The 18,292-nt window shown below is 64.0% G+C and overlaps 1 protein-coding gene across 2 annotated transcripts; it reads left to right on the forward strand.

The window, feature by feature from the left end:
• The first annotated feature begins 2,425 nt into the window (after window positions 1-2,425).
• VSTM2L (V-set and transmembrane domain containing 2 like) lies at window positions 2,426-18,214 on the forward strand. 2 transcript variants are annotated; one of them, XM_082773680.1, is made up of 4 exons: window positions 2,426-2,691; window positions 12,693-12,862; window positions 13,965-14,018; window positions 16,944-18,214. In XM_082773680.1, exons 1-4 carry the CDS (start codon window positions 2,583-2,585, stop codon window positions 17,253-17,255), a joined length of 645 nt encoding a protein of 214 aa, XP_082629806.1. In that variant the 5' UTR covers window positions 2,426-2,582; the 3' UTR covers window positions 17,256-18,214. The 2 variants fall into 2 exon arrangements, with proteins under 2 accessions (XP_082629806.1, XP_082629807.1); XM_082773681.1 differs by having other exon boundaries at window positions 13,968-14,018.
• The last annotated feature ends 78 nt before the right edge of the window (window positions 18,215-18,292 follow it).

Here is an 18,292-nt window from a genome sequence, read left to right on the forward strand (position 1 = left end):
AGCTGATCTGTTATATTTTGGATGCTGTAAGCAGAAGGTGCAGCTTCATTTCAACCTGTGCACCCGTGGCCAGGTGAAATGCACACGCCTGTCCCAGGGGTGCAGGAGCCGTGTTCCCAAGTGGGCCTGCACCCTGCTGCTCTGGAAGTGGCCACTGCATCTCCTGTTGTGGGTGCCCACAGAGCAGGATGGGTGGCGTATGTAAAATAAAATAGCAGGCAGAAAACCTGGCATGAATGGAGATAAGGAACGCTTCATCCTTGAGAGCAAGTCCCTGGGCATGTTCCCCTGGAACAGGAACCCTGCAAGGGAGTTGTGAGCTATTTTAGAGAAATAGCAGCCATGCAGATAACAGAGCGATTTATGCAGCGAGCGCCAGCATCCAGATAGCCGGGGAGCCGCTGGCTCTGCTCTTGTTCAGCGTGTGAGCGCCCTGCCCTCCTCTCCGTTTCAGACACGCAGGGGCTCATCAGGGCTGTGTGGCTGCAATAGCAGACAGCATCTGGTCTGGTCCTTTTCACTGATGAATTAAAATTGAGGAGGAAAATGAAATCTTCCAAGTGTGCACGAGATGCGAGGACGCTTGGCTCTCCCCTTTCCTCCTTCTGCTGGGCCAGTGCACAGAAGACTTATTGTCAGTTCATCATCCTGCTGTGGCGGCAGAAAATCAGCTGGAAATGGAACTTAATTCCGGCTCTGCAGCTGGAGATGTTCCCAGCTCCAAGAGAAATTTATGTTCTCCTTGCTTCCTCGTGGTGTGATTTAAATGTATTTGATTATACGAGGGAAGAATCCTGGCAGGTTCAGCACCAAGGTGTAGCTGTGCACCCTCAGCACAGGGGGGGACCAGGGACCCTCTGTGTGGGGCTGGCCCCGTGTCCGTGGTTATTTCCTGCTCCCATGACCGCAGTGGCTTGGTGCTTGGGGAAATCTTGGTGTCGGCTCCCTGTGTTATGGGGGCACTGGGTGGATGGAGCTTGGCAGGGTTCCGTTGGGGTCCCCTAGCGGGCTGCTGATGGGAAGGAAGGTGAGCAGGGACCCTGGGCTGTGAGCTTGTGTTGTCTGACCCATGGGGACTCACTGCCTGCTTGGCCTTTGCTGCTTTGTCCTCCTGCACTCGACTCTGGGCCTGAGGGACCCTGCTGCTGCCCACCACCCCCAGGGAGATGGGGCTGGCGGCGGGGCTTGGCTGCTCTCCCCCTGAATGTGGCCTTGGAGGGGACAAGCGGCCCCCCCAGCTCCTCCTGCCATCGGCCACAGCCGCCTCCCAGCACAGCAGGGGCTGCCTGGAGCTTTTTTTGGGGGAAGCCCCAAGCCCCCTGGTGCCCCTGCACTTGGGGTGCCACCAGCTGGGACCCTCGGAGCCGCCGGCTGCGTGGCGCCAGCAGCCCCGGCTCATCCATCACCGTGCTCGCACTGTCCTTCCCCCCGCTTTTAACTCTAGAGGGAGTAATGAACTTGAGCAGAGATCAATGCTATCTGGTCTGCTCTTATGTGGGTTTTATTTTGACATGCGGAAAACGCTGCACACGTAGAACTCCTTTAAAACTATTGATTTGTAGCGCCAGCACCCGGCAGCGCAGCCCCCGCCGTGGGGCGCCCAGCTCTTCCCCCTGCCTGCCGGGGCCATAATGTGAAAAACGCTCCTGGAGGAACCCCGCTGAGGGCAGGGAGAAGAAATACCGTCGGTGTTTTCAAGTCCAATTTGAAGAATCTCTTGGTAGCAAGCGTCTGTCTCCTTGTGGCAGGAAACACCTGAAATAATCTGATTTTGGCTGTTTATCTGGACAGCAAATATCCCTCAGCTGGCTGTGCAGGGCGCAGATCACATCGTACGGGTGGGGGCTGCGGCTCTGCCTTCCTGCAGCTGGGTGCTCAGGCAGAGAGGCGCTGCCTGCGGGCTCCTCCTCGCGTTTCGTGCTTTTTGCCCCGGGGGGGGCATTGCAGGGGGCGCGGCCCCCCCGGCCTGGGCCTGATTCGGATCTGCCACAGGCGGGGGGCGGCGCCCGTGGGCTCGGGGAGGGGGGGGGGTTTGGCCTCAGGTCTGTAGGGCTCAGAAGTTTGGGGTCGTGCCTGGTGGGGGCGAGGTTCCCGGGGGCACCCCGGGAGCGTGGCTGCGCCCCCGGCCCCATTCCCCACCCGGGGGCGGCTCCGCGGGGGAAGCCCGGGCTGCGGGACGCGACCCCCCCCGCGCGTGGGGGCGGCTCCGTGTCGGGGGGGCTCCGGGCCGGGCCCCGCTCCTGCGCTGTGCCGGGAGCCGCCCGCGGGGGGGGTGCGGGGGCGTGGGGGGGGGCGCGGGGAAGCCCCCGCGGGGCCGCGCGTGGGGCGCGTGGGGCCCGGCCCCGCCCCGCGCACTTTAAGAATGGAGCGTGGGAAAAACTTTGGGGGTGTGCGCGGGGCCGGGATCCCTCCGCCGGGCGGGGGAGGCTCCGGGCGAGCCGCGGCACCGCCTCGCCGCGCGGCGCCCTCCGCGCGAGGGAAGAGCTCCGCAGCGCGGCGGCGCCGGGACCGCGGCGCAGCCCCGGGGACAGGGCTCGGCCCGGCGGCGCCGCCGCCCCCGGGACGGGCGCGCCCGCGGCAAGATGGGCGCCCTGGCGCTGGCCCTGGGGATTTTCCACTACCTGGGGCTCTACCTGCAGCTCGGCGCCGCCTCCCGGCACCCCCCGTGGGACGCCCCGGCGGCGGGCAGCGGTGAGCGCGGGCGGCGGGCACCGGGCACCGGGCGGCGGGCACCGGGTGGCGGCTGCCCGGGGGGGGCCGGCGGGCACGGAGCGCTCCCGGGGTCGGTGCCCGGCGGTGCCGGTCCCCGGGGCTCGGTCCCCGCGGTCTCGGCCCGGGGCCGGTGGCGGGGCGGGGCGGGTCCTGCCCGGGCTGCGGGACGGGGCCGGGGGCCGGGGGCCGGGGGCCGCGCCGGTGCCGGGCTCCGCCACCGCGGGCAGCGCCGCGTCGCGCTCCGTCGCGCCGGCGGCTCGGCGGAGCCGGGAGCTGCGGGCGGCCCGGCCGAGCCGGGGCTGGGCTCCGCCGCTCCGCTCCCCGGCGCGACCCCGGCCCCTGCCCCTGCCCCTGCCCCTGCCGCTGGGCGGCGGAGCCCGGGGGCTTGGCACGGCGCGGCCCCGCGCACGGCGCCGGGTAAGTGCGCACCCCCGGGCGTCCTCGTGCACGGTGCCGGGCATCCCTGTGCTCAGCTCTGTGCATCCTCGTGTGAGCGTGCATCCTCGTGCACGGCGCCGTGCACCTCCCGCTCGGCGTCGTGCGCCCTCACGGCAGGAGCGGCTCCGCTGCTGGCTCTGCCCGGGGGGCAGCCCCTTCCTGCAGCCCCCGAAGTCTGCTGTAGCGTGGGGGCACCCCCAGCTCCGGGGTGCGGAGCAGGTGACGGGGACACCTCTGAGGCCGGTGCCGGGACCTGCCTTCCTCTCGCCGTGCTGACACGGGAGGGTTTAACCCGAGCCCCGGCGCTGTGACCGTGGGCTCTCTGCAAGAGCTCCGCTGCGGGGTCGCCCCCAGCCCCACGGCGCGGCTCTGGAGCAGGAGGCGCACGGGAGCTGCTCCCTGCCCCGAGGAGCCTCCAGGCAGCCCCGGCCCCACGGTGGCTGCACCGTGCTGGGGCTGCGGGGACGCCGCGTCCTGCAGCAGTGCGGTACGTGGGCCGGCAGTCACCTGCCTGCGCCGCGCGGGAGGTTTGCCGTTTGCCTTTGCACCGGTGGGGTAAAGGCAGGAGGATTTCCGGACCCACCAGCCCGGCATGCCGGAAGGAGATGTGGGCGAACAGCCTCCATTATCCTCTGCTGCTCCCCTCAGAAATTCAGCAATAGGCGAATAAATAGTGAAATGGTCGCTGCGAGGAAGAAGGGAGCAAAGGAGAAAAATATTCTGGTAGGGTAAGTGCACTTTGGAGCCACATTACAGCTTTCAACTACGAGCAGTTCTGCAGCAACTCACTTAATCACAACAGAAACCTTTATTAACGATACTGAAAAGCAGTGAGTAAGTGGGTCATGTATAATAAGCCATTTGTGTTCAGTAGGTGAATACCAATTTGATAAAAGCTGTGTGCTGAAAACCTGTATAAATTGCTGTTTAGCAGATTGGAGATTGATCATCGCGTTGCTTGCTGGTGCAGCTTTCCCTGGCGGCGGGGCCGGGGTGCGGAGGGGCTGGATGGGGTCTGCCGGGCAGAGCGGGGCTGCCGGGGCTGGGCAGCTCCTGCTGGGCTCTGCTGCAGCCGCCCAAGCTGCCTGCCACCATCTCACGGAGCCTTTCCTGTGCGTGGCCCGGCTGGGAGCACGCTCGCTGTTATCTTTCCCTTGGCCCCAGATGTGGGGAGGGAACCGAACGGAAACTCGGCAGGCATCGGGGGCCGCTACAGAGACCTGCGCTCCGCGGGTGAGGCCGACTCCTCCACCCGACGTCCCCGCAAGCACGAGCGATGCGTTTCCTGCTCACATGGCAGCAAGAGCTGCCCTGGGAGGGAAAGGAAGTCTCCGTCAAAGAAAGTCCTTTCCCTGTCCCCACGGCAAGGGCTCTGCCCGCAGCCGGCGCCGGGCCCCGAGGTGCGGCTCCGCCGCCAGCCCCGCGGCCCCCAGGAGAGCAGCGGGCAGCAGCGCAGCTCCCCGCCGCCCCCGCGAGCCGCGCTCCTCTCCTCGGGCTGGCTCCTTCAATTATTCATGCACCCCGGCGCAGACAGCGTGTGCGCGCTGGGCTGGCGCCATCGGCTTTCAAACCTGCGCCGGCTGGGAAGCGCCAGCCTCCTTCCCAGCCTGTCTGCTCCTGGAGCGGGCAGGGAGCCGCTTGGTAAGCAGCTTGCATTGCCGGGGAGGAGAATCCTGTCTCCTTCCTCGCATCGTTTGCAAGCGCGAGTGTCTCACCATCAATAAAGCTGCTAGTTGAATGGCTGAAGGCTGGAGGGAGCCGTGCCCCGACTCCCCGGGGTGCTGCCCTTCTCCTTTGTCTCACACACCAATGATTATTCTATCAATTACTTTCATAAACACTTTGCATTGTGCTGGATTTTTTCATGCTTCCTGGTGGGAATACTCCATCCGATGTGTTTTTCCTGCTGCTGTTCGTGCAGTCATTCAACGCAATTACTTCTGACACCTCTCCTCATCAAATGTCTGCGCTTTCTTTTCCCTTGAAGAAGGCTGACAGACGACGGGCCAGACACTGGGAATTATTACGTTAGGACAGTGACAGCCAATTTTAATCATAACGCTCCCCGGGAGCGAGGCAGCACACCAGAGCGAGCAGCCGGTGCGTTCGGCAGCAGCGCTGGGGCCGTGGGCAGGGCAGTGGGGCTGGGGCACAGGGGTGGGGGCATGGAACTGGAGGCTCCGCTTTGTCCCCCTCCCGGCACCTGCTGGGGTTGGGGCTCTCCCACCCGGGGTCCACCTTGGGCACTGCCTCGGGCGCTCTCCGTAGCGCCTGTGTGGGGTTACGGTTGGTGGCACAAGGGCTCGGGGGCGGTCGCTGTTCCCCAGCCCATGGGTGCAGGGCCCTGGCTGTGTCCTGCACCCTTCTCCATGGTCGTTTGCCTCGGCTCAGGTTTGGCTCCCACCTGGCTGCCCACGCGTGGTGGGACACGGGCGGCTCTGCCGCGGCCGATGCCTTGTGCTGGGGGTGCCGGGCGTGAGGCCTCGTGGGCTGGGGCTCCAGCTGCGCCCGGCTCTGTCCTCCTGCTCCCAGTTAGCGCACAGCAGCCGGTGCCTTGCCCCGCTGGAGATCTCCCCCCAGCAGATGAGCACCACAGGCAGGTGATGTCTGAAGGACAGGCTGCCAAACGCCGCCTGGGGTCCCTCGGGGAGCCATAGTAACAGGCCAAGCCTTTTTTTTTTTTTTTTTGCCACTTATGCTATCAAATAACTGCTCCTCCTCATTCCCTTTGGGAGTGAATTGTCTGAGAAACATTACTCCACTCAGCAATCCGAGAGCACAAAGTCCCTTGCCTGCACAAGGCGCTTGCCCGGCGCTGGGGCGAGCGGGGCTCTCGCTGTCGGCCCCTCCTGTGCTGCAGCGAAACGGGGGCTGCGGGCTGCAGCCCAGCCCCCGGTTGTCAAATATTAGAAATACTCGCAGGTTTCAAGGTTAATTCAAACTCCCTGGCAAGGTGAGCTCTGGCCTGATCGCAATCACAAAATTAGTTGGATTTTTTTTTTTGTTGTTTTTAATTTACGCTGCAAAATTGAGGTAATTCTGCTGCTAATATGACAGTAAATAGCGGCAGAGAAATGGCTCTGCTGTGCCCACGTGCGAGCACGAGCCCTCCCTGTCCCCAGGCAGTGTCTGTGGGGCTCCAACCTGGCGCTCCCTTGGAAGAGGGGCAGGTGCAGGAGCCACGGCTGCGTCCTTTGTGCTACAGCGGGACCTTGGGTGGGGAAAGCTGGCCCCGGGCTGGGGTTCGGTGTTGCTCTCCCTGCAGCCTCGGGGCAGGTTTCAGATCTGCAGCCAGAGCCAAGGCTGGGGGGAGCTCTGGGGGTCTGCAGGAAGGAGGGGGGGGCATCTGTGCTGGCTGCAGCCGGAGCTGCTGGCCCTGCTCTCGCCGCTGACACCGGCCATCACGCCGCTGTTTATGCACTGTTGTTTTTTTTTCTGTGATCTGTTTTTTTGACCAGGGGCCAGCATCCCTGCGCGCGGGCTTATTAGGAGGAGATTCATTCATAGATTTGAATGGGCAGATGGGAACAGGAGGGCGATTTTAGGTCCAATCTGCACGGAACAAGCCAGAAACCCGTGTCCCTGGGGGCACGGCGCGGCGAGGGCATGGAGCAGGGCATGGAGCATCTGTCCGCCTGCAGGGCAGCGTGCGGGGACGTTCTGGTCCCCCGTGACCCCTGCACAGGGAGCCTGCAGCGGGGTTTGGGAGGCCCCCTGGCCCTGCGTGGTGGCCGTCAGTGACAGTGACACGAGGTGGGCCAGGAGGGACGCGGTTACCTGGGGACCGGGCAGCACCCATGGGCTGCTGTTGGCTCTGTGCAGCCGCTCCTCCTGCAGCCGTGCAAATGGGGCATGGGGCAAACACAGCCCCTGGAGCGGATCTGGGGAGCCGGCTGGGCTCAGGGTGGGGTTTGCCACTGGCGTGCCAGCGGGCAGCATCCCTGGGGAGGGCTGAGTGCTGCCCACAAGCACCGGGGAGGAGAGCGTGGGGACGGCTGTCACTGCCACCCTGCGTGCTCCTCGCAGGTTCCTCCAGCCAGGAGGGAGCAGCTCAGCTCTCCGGCAGCTCCTGCAGCTGGGTCCTGCCTCTGGTTGAGCCCCTGGTGATGGTGATGGTGGCGGTGAGCGTTGGCGTGGGGTGGGCTCGCTGTTGGCTCCTGCTGCTTGCAGTCCGTGCACACACGGCCCAGCCCCGCTGGGTGCCTCCCGGGGGTGCGGGCTGTAGGTGGGGCACAGCTGGTGATGCTGCTTGGGTTGGGGTCCGGGTTTGGCACTGCCAGGGGCTGCCCCTCGCCCCAGAGCAGACCCAGGGTTGCTGCGGCCAAGCCTGGGGCCGGTTTCTTCCCAGTTCCTCCCAGCCCCGGCCCCTCAGGGCGCTCCTGCTGCAGGGGCGCGAGGAGGGGGCGGTGGAGGGCGAGGATTATCGGGAGAGCGCGGCTGAGCTGGCAATTAGTTCTCCGAGTGTCTTGACTCACCGAACCATAATAAACCATGAATTATGACTCGGAGCTTTGTGAAGGGAAAGAATAAGCCACACTTGATCGCAGCCCAAAACACAATAGCGGCAGTCCGGGGGAGGGGGTGGGGGCGGCAGCAGCGGCTCTCGCAGCGGTCCCGCGCCCCCCGCACCCGGTCCCGTGCCCCCCGCATCCTCCCCTCCCTGGGGGCTGTGGTTCCCCAGCCTCATCCCCCAGCCCCTTTCCCTCTGCTTCTCCCTCCCACGCCTGCCGTGCCGTGGCAGGATTTGGGGGCGATGCTGCCCAGACCCCCACCTCTCCCCAAGGAGGGGGGCTCGGTGCTGAGTGAGGGTGGCTGCAGGATGGGGGCAGCTGCTGGTGCTGGGTGTGCCCCCCCTGCCTGAAGCCCCAGCCTGGCTCTTGCTCAAGCCCTTGGCCCCAAATCTTCATCACTCGGCCCTGATGGGGGGTTCCTGCAGAGTTTAGGGTGGCCCCAGCCCCGTGGGCTGAGCCCTGGGAGCTCAGGGGGCCAGGAGTGGTGTGGGGCTGGTAGGGGGGGATCGGCCCCAGTGGAGGGGAGCGGGCACTGGAGCCGTCCTGCCCCTGGGGCCGCTGCTCCTGCTGCTCCCCGGGCAGAGACGTGCCTGCCGGGGGCTGTGGTTCGGTGGGGTAACTAATTCACAGAGCACTAACCAGGTAATTAATACGCATTTGCAAGTACCCGATACCTATTTCACCACCCTTTGGTGCGTGTTTACACAAATATCACCCTCCTGCATGCCCACGGGGCTGCCCCAGCCGGGTCCCTGCAGGACCTGACCATGGTGTGTCCCTCCTGTCCCCAGTCCCTGCTGTGTCGGTGGCTGCTGGGACCGGCCCTGGGGTCTCTGTGCCTCCTGGTCCCCCCCAGCTCTTTTCCTTGGCTCCTGCAGAGCTGCTCCCCCCCCCCCCCGGTCTTTCTCCCTTTCTGCTCCTGCCCCCCTCGCCCAGGGATGCCCCTGCCTGCTCCGCACCCGTCTGTTCGGCGAGGCGTTATGAAGTGACCCCGGCAGGCTCGTGCAGCGCTTGCCAACCTGCAGGTGCCCCCAGGTTATTCCCCCCCTCCCTCCATTGCCCCCCCCTTATCTCTGCGATGCTCCCACTGCCCCCGGGGGCTCTGCCAGGCGTGGGCTGTGGGTGCCCGGGGCTGGGAAAGCCACCGAATCCACGGGCATCTGGGGGGGTCCCCATGGAGCAGAGAGCACCAGGGCGAGGGGGGCGCAGGGTCCCGCAGTCGCTTCCAGGCACCCAACGTGGCCGTGGCCTCACAGCAGGGGCCCCGTCCTCAACCCCCCCTCCCGTGGAGGCGGCCACGGGGCCGGATCCTGCCCCCGCGGGGAGGGAGCCGGGCAGCTGCTATATCTCCGGTTTATGAGAGCACCAAGCTGTCCCAGCAGGCGTTTTCAATTCCGTTTATCTGTGTTTCCCCATTGAGTTCATTTTATTTCCCCTGATTTTTGTTTCCTGGAAGATTTATCGATCCTGATTTTCTCAGTTTATGACAGGTAGCAGGCCATAAACCACGCGGAGCCGTGAGCCCATTGCAGCCCCCCTCCCTTTGTCTGGGAGGACGCGGCGCCAGCGCCAGCGGAGGGGAGAGGGACGGGGCTGGGGGGGCAGGTGGGGGCTGCAGCGCTCACAGCCCTGTGTGCGTGGAGCAGATCTCTGCTTGTCCCTGCTGTGCCAGGGCTGTGGGGCTGCCCCATTGCACAGCCCCCTGGTGCTGGGGGCTCCTCTGCCCGGCCCCCTGCAGGGGGACAACGCTGGGGCCGGTGCGAGCCCCACGGAGCCGCGTCCCCGCTGCCCGCACGGTGCCCTTGGTGCCCCCACCACCACAGGGGGTGGTTTTGGCCACGGTGCTCTGTGGGGGCACTTGGGCACCGGGTGTGCTGAGATGCAGGAGCCCTGCTCCTTGCAGGGGCACGGCACGGGCTGGGGGAGGCTCTGTGCCGCCGTGGCCATGCTGTGCCATCCTCTCCCTGCCACCAGCTCCACCGTGACGGCCCCGTCACTGCTCGCCTTGGAGGGTCCCCAAACTGTTCATCACTTCCATAGGCCATTGAGAAGCGCAGGAGCCAGCTGCCAATTCACTGCCTGATCAGAAGGTAACGCCATCATAGCCCTAATTAAGGCGATTCTTTATTCTACCTCTGCCGGCAGCTGGGTCCGATGCTCCTGCCCTTGTCCTCGGGTGTGCTGCCGGCCCCGTGCCGGGCGGTGGGAGGTCGGGCAGTGATGGAAGGGGGGAGATGGGGTCTGGTGGTGGCTGAGATGGGGCTGGGAGCCCACCAGGGCGCTGTGCAGCCCAGCACAGCACCTTCCTTAGCAAACCCTGGCTGAGCGCAGCTGGCCTGATGGTGAAGCTCAAAAACCCCCAGAGCAGTGGATGCGAGGAGATGCCTGATCCCAAACAGGGCTGCGACCTGCTGGCCTGAGCCCCCCAGCGCTGCCTCTGCTCCCCGGGGTGTCCCCGGAGATGGGAGACCCCCGGGGGCTCTGCCTGCTTCACGGGGCTTTGCTGTGGCACTGCAGGGGGGGATGAGGGGCTGGGATGTGCGGGGAGGTGTCCTCGCCTCCCCTCGTGCTGTCAGACATTATTTGTGTCCTGCTTCTGCTCCCTCTGCTGTCGCTGGGTGCTTTGTGAGCTGTGTGCTGCGAGCCCCCAGCTGCTGCTCATGGGGTGCACGGGGTGGGGGGGGAAGGCTCCATCCCCCCGCTGGTGCTCGTCCTGCTTGTGGACCAGGGACATCCCTGCAGGACCCAGGGGACCCCCGGCACTCGGTGAGGATGGGGCCATGCTTGGTCTCAGCTGTGGTCCCAAACCCACGCCAGTCCGTTCTGCTCTGTGGGTTTTTAGGGTTAGGGCAGAGACGCGGGGCTGGCCGAGGGGTGCAGCCAGCCTGCCCGCTGCATGGGGCCTTTGTGGCCTCGTGGGGCCGCATCCTGAGCAGTGCTGAGGTTGCTCCAAGCCTCTCTGCTGGAGCCCGGCTCTGCCCTGGCAAAGCAGGGCCCCGGCCCCTCCTGGTGGCAGCGGGAGGGGTCCTGGGGCAGGGGCTGGAGCCCTGGGGTGGGGGCAAACACCTCGGGCAGGGGGCCCTGGCAGCACCCGCCTGGGTGTGGATGCGCTTCGGGGAGGCCGAGCCCTGAAGTTAATTAATACGTAGCTTCCCAATTAAAATCTGAAAGAAAGAAGGTGCATGATTCCATCAAGCCTTTTCTCCGCTCGCTGCCAAATTCCCGTCCATGGGAGCTGATTTTAATTGTGTTCCGAGTAATTCAGCCGTGGGCTGCAGACCTGGGGCCGCCCAGCACAAAGCCAGCCCCTCAGACTGCAATTAGCGCCCTGCAGGCTGCCTCCATGAGCAGCCGGGGAGATGCAGCGGGGGGGAGGAGGGCGCACGGTGCCTGTTGGGGCTGCCGTGGGGGTCAGGGGGTGTCTGCGGGACCCCGGCGCTGGGGAGGGAGCTGGGGGTCAGGCGGATGCAGCACCCGTGGGGTCGGCTCCTTGCTGTGCCGTGCAGCGTTTAAATAAAGCCATAGCTGGGGCTCAGGGAAAGCCTCTGCCACCGCCGTGCAGGGATGATGTGACCACGGGGTGACCATGGGGTGACCATGGGGTGACCATGGGGTGACCATGGCACAACCATGGGGTAACCGCGGCACAGCCACAGCCGGCGGTGGGGCCTGGCCCAGGGGAGGGGTCCCATGGGGGGCTCTGGTGCCGGTGGGCTCTGGTCCGAGGCATGTTCCTTGCCTCGTGCTGGCAGTGCCACGTGTCCCTCTGCAGCCAGCGCCGGGCCCTCGTGCTCTGTGTGCGGCCCCAGACCGTGGGGCCGCGTCCCCAGCCGCCGCTTCCTCCTGCAGGCTCTCCTGCACGGCGCCCGTGCGTCTCCTGGGACCAGGTCCTGTGCGAGCGGGGGCAGCGGGAGCGGTGCCGGGAATTCATCTGGGAGAGCGGGACGCTCGTTAAGCCCCTTACGCTGTGTATTTTCCTCCGTTCCCCCGCTAAGATGGATTAAAGGAAAGCGATAAGTGTAAGGGATTTCCATGCGTCCAGGGGGACAGAGAGATATTAAAGGTATTAACTTTTCTGTCTAGGCTGATAATAATTCGTTTTCAGGCGGGATCGGGACTCGGTGAGAAGCCCTGGGGAGCTGTGTGCTGCTCCCCGAGGGGTGGGTGCCCTCTGGGCGCACCCAAGGGAGCCGTGCGGCAGCTGGGAGCTGGCAGCACTGGCAGCACGTGGCACGGGGAGGGACAGATCCTGCTTGGGGCTGGGCGGGTGAGGGCTGGGTGGGGGCACGGTGCTGCCCCCTCCACGTGCACTTGCTCATGAGGATCCTGGGGACGTGGGCGCCTGCATCCTCCCTGCATCCAGCCCCGCTCCGGAGCTGTTTCCAGCAGGACCGGGGCCGCCCCAGGGCAGTGGGGGGTGGTTGGTAGCCCCGGGTCCGGCTGTGCCAGCTCTGGGGGCTCAGCCCCCATCCCCACGCCGTGCCGGGGAGAAGACGCCGTGAGAGGTGCCGCAGATTGTGACAATAACATTTCCTAGTGACCTGCACGCTGGGGCCGCCTTTACAGAGGAACAATAATCTCTCCAGAGAAGATGAAAAGAATTCTAATTACATCTCCGAACAATATTTGTTTTGAGAGAGGAAAGCAAACCATATGGCATGTGGGAGACTGTTTGGGGGCCGCATTAAACAAGGATTTGTTTTTCATTTATGCTCTGATTTAAGCGGAGATGCGATCACGCTGTATTTATTTACTACCTCCTGGAGGCGCGTGGGGTCCCGCGCCCGCTCCAGGGCAGGAGGGCACCGCGGGCATGGGGTCACCTGGGGGGCTCCCGCTGCCCTGGGCTGCCCTGGGCTGCTTCGTGCAGTGCCGTGGGGCTGGGCTGCTCGTGAGGGGGGAGATGGGGACGGCAGCGGCCACCCCTGCGTGGCAGGGACGGGTCCAGCGAGGAGCTTGGTGGGGCCGTCCCCTCGCCACTCGGTGGCACCGTGCCCGCAGGCACCCACACCCCCGCTGTGCCCCCTGCAGCCCTGTTCACCGAGACCCCGCACGACATGACGGCCCAGGCCGGCGAGGACGTGGAGATGGCGTGCTCCTTCCGAGGCAGCGGCTCCCCATCCTACTCCCTTGAGATCCAGTGGTGGTACGTCCGCAACCACAAGGACTGGACAGACAAACAGACGTGGGCTTCCAGCCAGGTACCTGTGCGTCCTGCCTCTCCCTCCCGCTGCGCACCACAGCCCTTCCCCACCCTGTCTGCAGGGGTTGCCCTTCCCCACGCTGTCTGTAGGGGTTGCCCAGTGTCCTGTACTGGTGTCCCCAGTGCCTCCCCAGTCTGCAGAGCACCGGGGCACCTCCTGCAGCGGGTGCGCAGCCCCTGGCCGTGCTGAGGGTGCTCCGCAGTGGGAGCAGTGCAGGGCTGTCCTGCTGTCCTGCCCCAGCAGCCATGGCACATCCCCGGGGATCTGACACGGGGTGGGGGGTAGAGGGGTTGTCTTTGTGCTTCTGCCTTCGCCCATCTCATCACAAACTTGTTCTGTCGGATCCATCCCTGCATCATCCCCCACCCCCCTTGTTTTCCCCCATTTCCGTGTATATCGGTCTTGGCAAACAGCTGTCTCTTTATTTCTCTTTCTGTTCACACAGAGATAAGGGCCAAATAATGGAAAGGCAGCTTTAGGTATTTTAATGAGCCTTTATTATTGTGTCTTTGGCAGAGCTGCTGCCGGCATTACCATAAATCGAGAGGCACGGGGCAGGGGCAGGGGCAGCGGGCGTGGGGCGGGGGGCGCAGCGTGGTGGGACCCCGACTCCTGCACCCTGCTCGCTGCTGCCAGCTCGGGGCTCCCCCGGGAGCACTCATGGCAATCGGGGCAGGCGCTGGGCTGTGCAGGAGGGGGATTTTGGGGAGAGGCCCCCCCGCAGTGGTGATGCTGCAGCAGGCAGGGCTCCGGCCCCCGCCTTGGGTGGGCTCGTGGCCACTGCTGGAGCTGGGCTGTGGTGGGGGCGAGCAGCCCGGCCTCCCCTTGCCCCCCGCACCCCTGCCCTTCCCGGTTGCCCCGTGCTGCCCACACGGCTCCATCTGCCCGGGTTCTGCCCAGACGCCCCTCGCCCTCCTCCTCCTCGCTCGGGGCTGTGCAGCCGCCGCTCGCCCACCTCGGCCCCTTCCTGGCCCAGCCTTTGAAGCTGGGCTCCTGGCGGAGGTGGGAATTGCTCTGATGGCTTTTCTCCCTCCTTCCAGCTCAACTAATGCTTTTTCTCCCCCTCTCCGGTCTCCCTCCCCCATCCCTCTCTTCCCAGCAGCTAAAAGCATCACAGCAGGAGGAGGCTGGGAAGGACGCGACAAAAATAAGCGTGAGTTTTGATAATGATTCTTGCAAGGACTTTAATCGAGGGCACAGCTGTAACTTTTCCCCAGAATGCTGGTGCTCAGAATTGCACAGACCTGCTGGGGGTGGGGGGGCCAGGGGCTGCTTTCTTTGGGGGCTTTTGTCTCTCTCTTTGCAAGGGCCAAGCTGCCAGAACGTGTGCGCTGGGGGCACTGGAACAGCCTGGGCTGGGTCCTGGGGCGTCCTTCGGATGCGATTCCTGTAGGCATCCGAGGAGCAGGTTTACACTCAGGAGAAAATAATCTGATTTACTCCCCGGATTAGCATTCCAAAGCCATTTAGGCTCATGTGAACAGAATGAGAAGACACTAATTAGTTAAATAAAATAAATGCTCTCGGCCCCTTTGCTGTCGCACATGCGCCCTCGCCGGCCGTGGCTGCCCTGGCCGGGTGGCGCGGTGCCGTCCTCGCCATGGGGCAGGGGCAGGGGCAGGGACAGAGCGTGTGGCCGGTGTCCTGCTGGTTCCCCTCTGCCCCTGCCCCGTGGGCGAGGAGGGGTGGCTGTGGCAGGCACCCCACGGCCAGCATCAGCCCCTCTGCCCCGGTGCTCGTCCCAGGGCAAGGACAGAAAGTGCCAGGGCAAGTAGAATGCCAAAAAGCTTCGTGATTTAGGGCATTGCCTCTCATTTCTCATCTGTGGGGATTAGCACATGTAAATTCTATTGCCGGTAATGAATTCCCCAGGGAGACAATATCCCCTTTGATCTATTTTCTTCATTGCTTCCCGAGGTTTGAGCCCCCATTTGTCACTTTTCTCATGATGGGCAATGTAACGCTCCCAGAATTAATGTCTAAAGCCCAGCAGGTGCCTTCAAAATCCCTCCCTGGGATTCTCTGGCTTGCTCTCGTGCGCAGCTGAGTGCTGATTGCAACCAGGAGCAGCAGTTCAGCCCCTTTTTGAAATGGAGATCTTCCAGCCGGACCCGAGGTGGCTGCCCAGCTCCTGGGCCGGATCTGGCCCCACCATGGAGCTGCGCACACCGACCCCTTGTGCCGTGGGGAGCCGGGGTGCCAGGGCTGCCTTCTGCCCCGAGTATCCACAGCAGCTCGGGTGCCTCCAGCAGGTGTTGGGAGCAGAAAGCTTTGCTAAAAACGTCTGCACCGCATGGGAGAGCAGCTCTTGGTCCTCCCACATGTGCTGCCCTGCTCCCATGTGGGTCCTTCTGCTCCTCCGGGTGGGGATTTCGGGCCGCCCCATAGCTTGGCCACCCCACACGTCCCGGGCAGAGCAGCCGTGGGCAGAATGACCTGTCCGGGCACGGGAGGGGAACAGGGCCAGGGCTCCTGCTCAACTCCGCCGTCGCATTTTTTCAGCATAATTAGGCAGTTAATTACATGCGGGAATGTAATCAATGCATGTGCATGTGCAGCTATGATTTATTTCGAAGCACAATGGGTGTGATGCTTCTGCTGTTTCCTTCCAGATCAAGCCACCAGGGAGAGGCTTGAGATTTAAACTATTCTTTTGGTTATTTTAAAAGTCCTTGATTATTAAATGTTTACAGAATAAGGAAGATAAATGAACAAAGGCAAGACAACACCACAACTGGTTCTGATAAAATGTGCACAACAGACAAAGAGGCAATTGACTGAAAACAAACAGCAGCTTAGTAAAACAATACAAAACAATGTAGATCCCATGCAGAAACCATCACACTAGGCAGCCCTTGGCCATCTTTTACCCACCAAAACATGCTCAGCGGGGTATCAGACAGCCCGTTACCGGCTCACCTCGCAGCATCAGGGATGGGACAGCACGTGATGGGGGACGGTGCCGTGGGACATCCCCGCAGGGTTTGAAGCAAGCCCACCCTGCCATGGAGCTGCATTTCCAGAGCCCGAGGTTCTGCTGCCCCAGTGGCATTTTGAGGGGCTGGAGCAGCCGTTTGCTGCGCGGTAGCAAACACGCAGTCCTGGCTTTATAATTTTTCTCCCTTTCAGTCCTTTACAGAACAGCCTGATGTTTTGCCAGTCGTTCACTGGTCCCCTGGGGGCTGCAGGGAGCGGCTGTGTGTCTGTCCTGGCCCTGCTGTGAAGCACGGGTTGTGTTGCTCTGCTCGCAGCCGGTGGAGCTGGGAACATTACAAGCAGCCATAAAATTATCCAGCCCGTTATAATTCAGGCACAGGACGAGGCTCGCTGACCTGCCAGGGCAGTGGTTGCGCCGGCCGACTGCAGTGCCAGCAAATGGGGGGGCTCTTTTATTAGTTCCAGGTTTCCCAGCCATTAACTTCTAAGTGACTCCTTGTTCTACTGACACAAAGGTTTTTCTTGAAGGTCCTCTCGCATTACGTCCTTGGTTCTCTCGCATGCTCTGTACCACGGCCTTGTCACCCTGGTGCCCTCGTGGGGCTGGTGCTGCTGCTCCTGCCCCGGTGCTCCCCCCTCTGCCTCCTCAGCCAGGAGTTTGTGACTCTTTGGTTGTGTCTCCCAGCCCAATTTCTAAACACCATAAAATCTTCAGCTAACAAATGCGGTGGCAAGTAGAAAAATGGCCTTTGCCATCCAGTGTGATTATAGGGAACAGAGCCAGGGGCCTCAGGGCGGGTTATAAATCTGATTTATTGACCTAACCCAATAGCAGCCGCAGCTCTGGCTAGTGAGTAAGTCTTAAATTTCATTGGGTGATAAATACTGAGAGCGAATCAATTTGGTAGAAAAGCTAATTAGCCGGCGTGGTTCCACATCGATCTTCGAGCCCCGCTCACCCGGGCGCACGCTGGGGATTTCATCCTATTGTGACCCAAGGCTGGGGCTGGGGGGGCCCCTTCGGCCGTCTGTGCTCACCCGGAGGGACCCAGCACACGGCGTCACGGCACGGGTGGGGGCTGGCACCGCGGGGGCACCCAGGGGCACAGGGGCTGCCTGACCCCCGTCTGCTCCGCCGCAGGTGGTGAAGGTGGTCGGCAGCAACATCTCCCACAAGCTGCGGCTGTCCCGGGTGAAGCCGGCGGACGAGGGGACGTACGAGTGCCGGGTGATCGACTCCAGCGACGGCAAGGCGCGGCACCACAAGGTGAAGGCGTACCTGCGGGTGGAGGAGGCGGGGGGCCTGGGGCACCCCCAGGACACCCAGCTGCGGGGCGCCCCGCTCCCGGACCCCTCCGTGCCAGGCTCGGCCCACGCGCACCACCACCACCACCACCACAAAGCCGGGAAGGAGCTGAAGAAGCGCTCGGTGGACGCCTCCTGCGTGCTGTAGGCAGGCGGTGCCGGGGGGGACGCCGGAGCCCCCCAGCCCCCGGACTCAGCGGAGCCGTCGAGGGTCCCGCGCTGCTACCAGAGACTGGCCCCACCGCCCCGCATCGCCCGCCGCCCCCCGGGCCCCCTCCTCCCATCGCCACCGCGGTTTCTTCCCCCACCCCGTGGCGTGGCGGTGCCGGGGCTGGAGCACGGGAGCAGGACGGGCACACTGGGGCCCCCAGCTCACCACCGGGGCTGGGACCAGTGCCAGGGCTGTGTGCCCACGCGTGGCAGTCCCTGTCCCCACCAGCCCCACGCGGGGCAGCCCCCCGCTGCTTGCTGCCACCCGCTGCACTGCGCGCCCCGGCTTTCTGTCCCTGCCCGAAGGAATCCTCCACTCACCCCCTTGTGCTTTGCAGAGCGAACCCCATCCTTTCCCCCGTAGGAGGCCCAGTTTAGTTGCTCTTTTCCAGCCCCACAGCACATCTATAAGTTAGGCCATCCATTCTTAAGGACTGTATATAGCGCCTCTCCCTCCCCTGCCTGTCCCAAAGCTGCCCCAGCACGTCGAGGCCTGAGCTCAGCGGAGGAAGGACGGCACGGCACGCTCCCGGCACGCTCCCGGCATGCTCAGCCGTTGGCTGTGGGGCTTGGGGAGTCCCGGGGCTGGAGCTGGCCCACCCCTGTGCATTGCTGCCCCCTGCCCTCCGCATTTCCTGGGGGAAACGGGGTCTCACAGCCAGCCCCGGCTGCTCCATCCCCGGGGCTGCTGCTGCCTGTGCCCCCATTCCTGTCCATGCTCCCCTCCCTCCGCACTGCCCCGTGCCCCTCGCCCGGCTCTGGGGCAGGTGGCAGAGTCTGGCCCCCATGGGCAAGTTCTGCCACTGGGGAGGGGGCCGTGGAGGGGAGAGGGCTGGGGGCTCCCTGCTGCCCTCGCCCCCAGCCTGCACCCCCAGCTCCCTGCAGCTAATAAAGCTCCTTAACAAACCCTGCCTGGGTCTCTGTCCTTGGGGGGGCAGGGGGCGGTGGTTCTGGCACTGTCTTGGGGAAAAAAAA

Source organism: Aythya marila, assembly GCF_965140915.1.
Source record: "Aythya marila genome assembly, chromosome: 16".
NCBI classification, from domain to species: Eukaryota; Metazoa; Chordata; class Aves; order Anseriformes; family Anatidae; genus Aythya; species Aythya marila.

What these genes read in the sequence shown, in the direction of transcription:
- VSTM2L (XM_082773680.1), top strand. Translation starts at nt 2,583, where the DNA reads ATGGGCGCCCTGGCGCTGGCCCTGGGGATTTTCCACTACCTGGGGCTC. An exon ending in CGCCCCGGCGGCGGGCAGCG is followed by an intron (nt 2,692 to 12,692) that starts GTGAGCGCGGGC and finishes TGCCCCCTGCAG; the next exon opens with CCCTGTTCACCGAGACCCCG. An exon ending in AGGACGCGACAAAAATAAGC is followed by an intron (nt 14,019 to 16,943) that starts GTGAGTTTTGAT and finishes GCTCCGCCGCAG; the next exon opens with GTGGTGAAGGTGGTCGGCAG.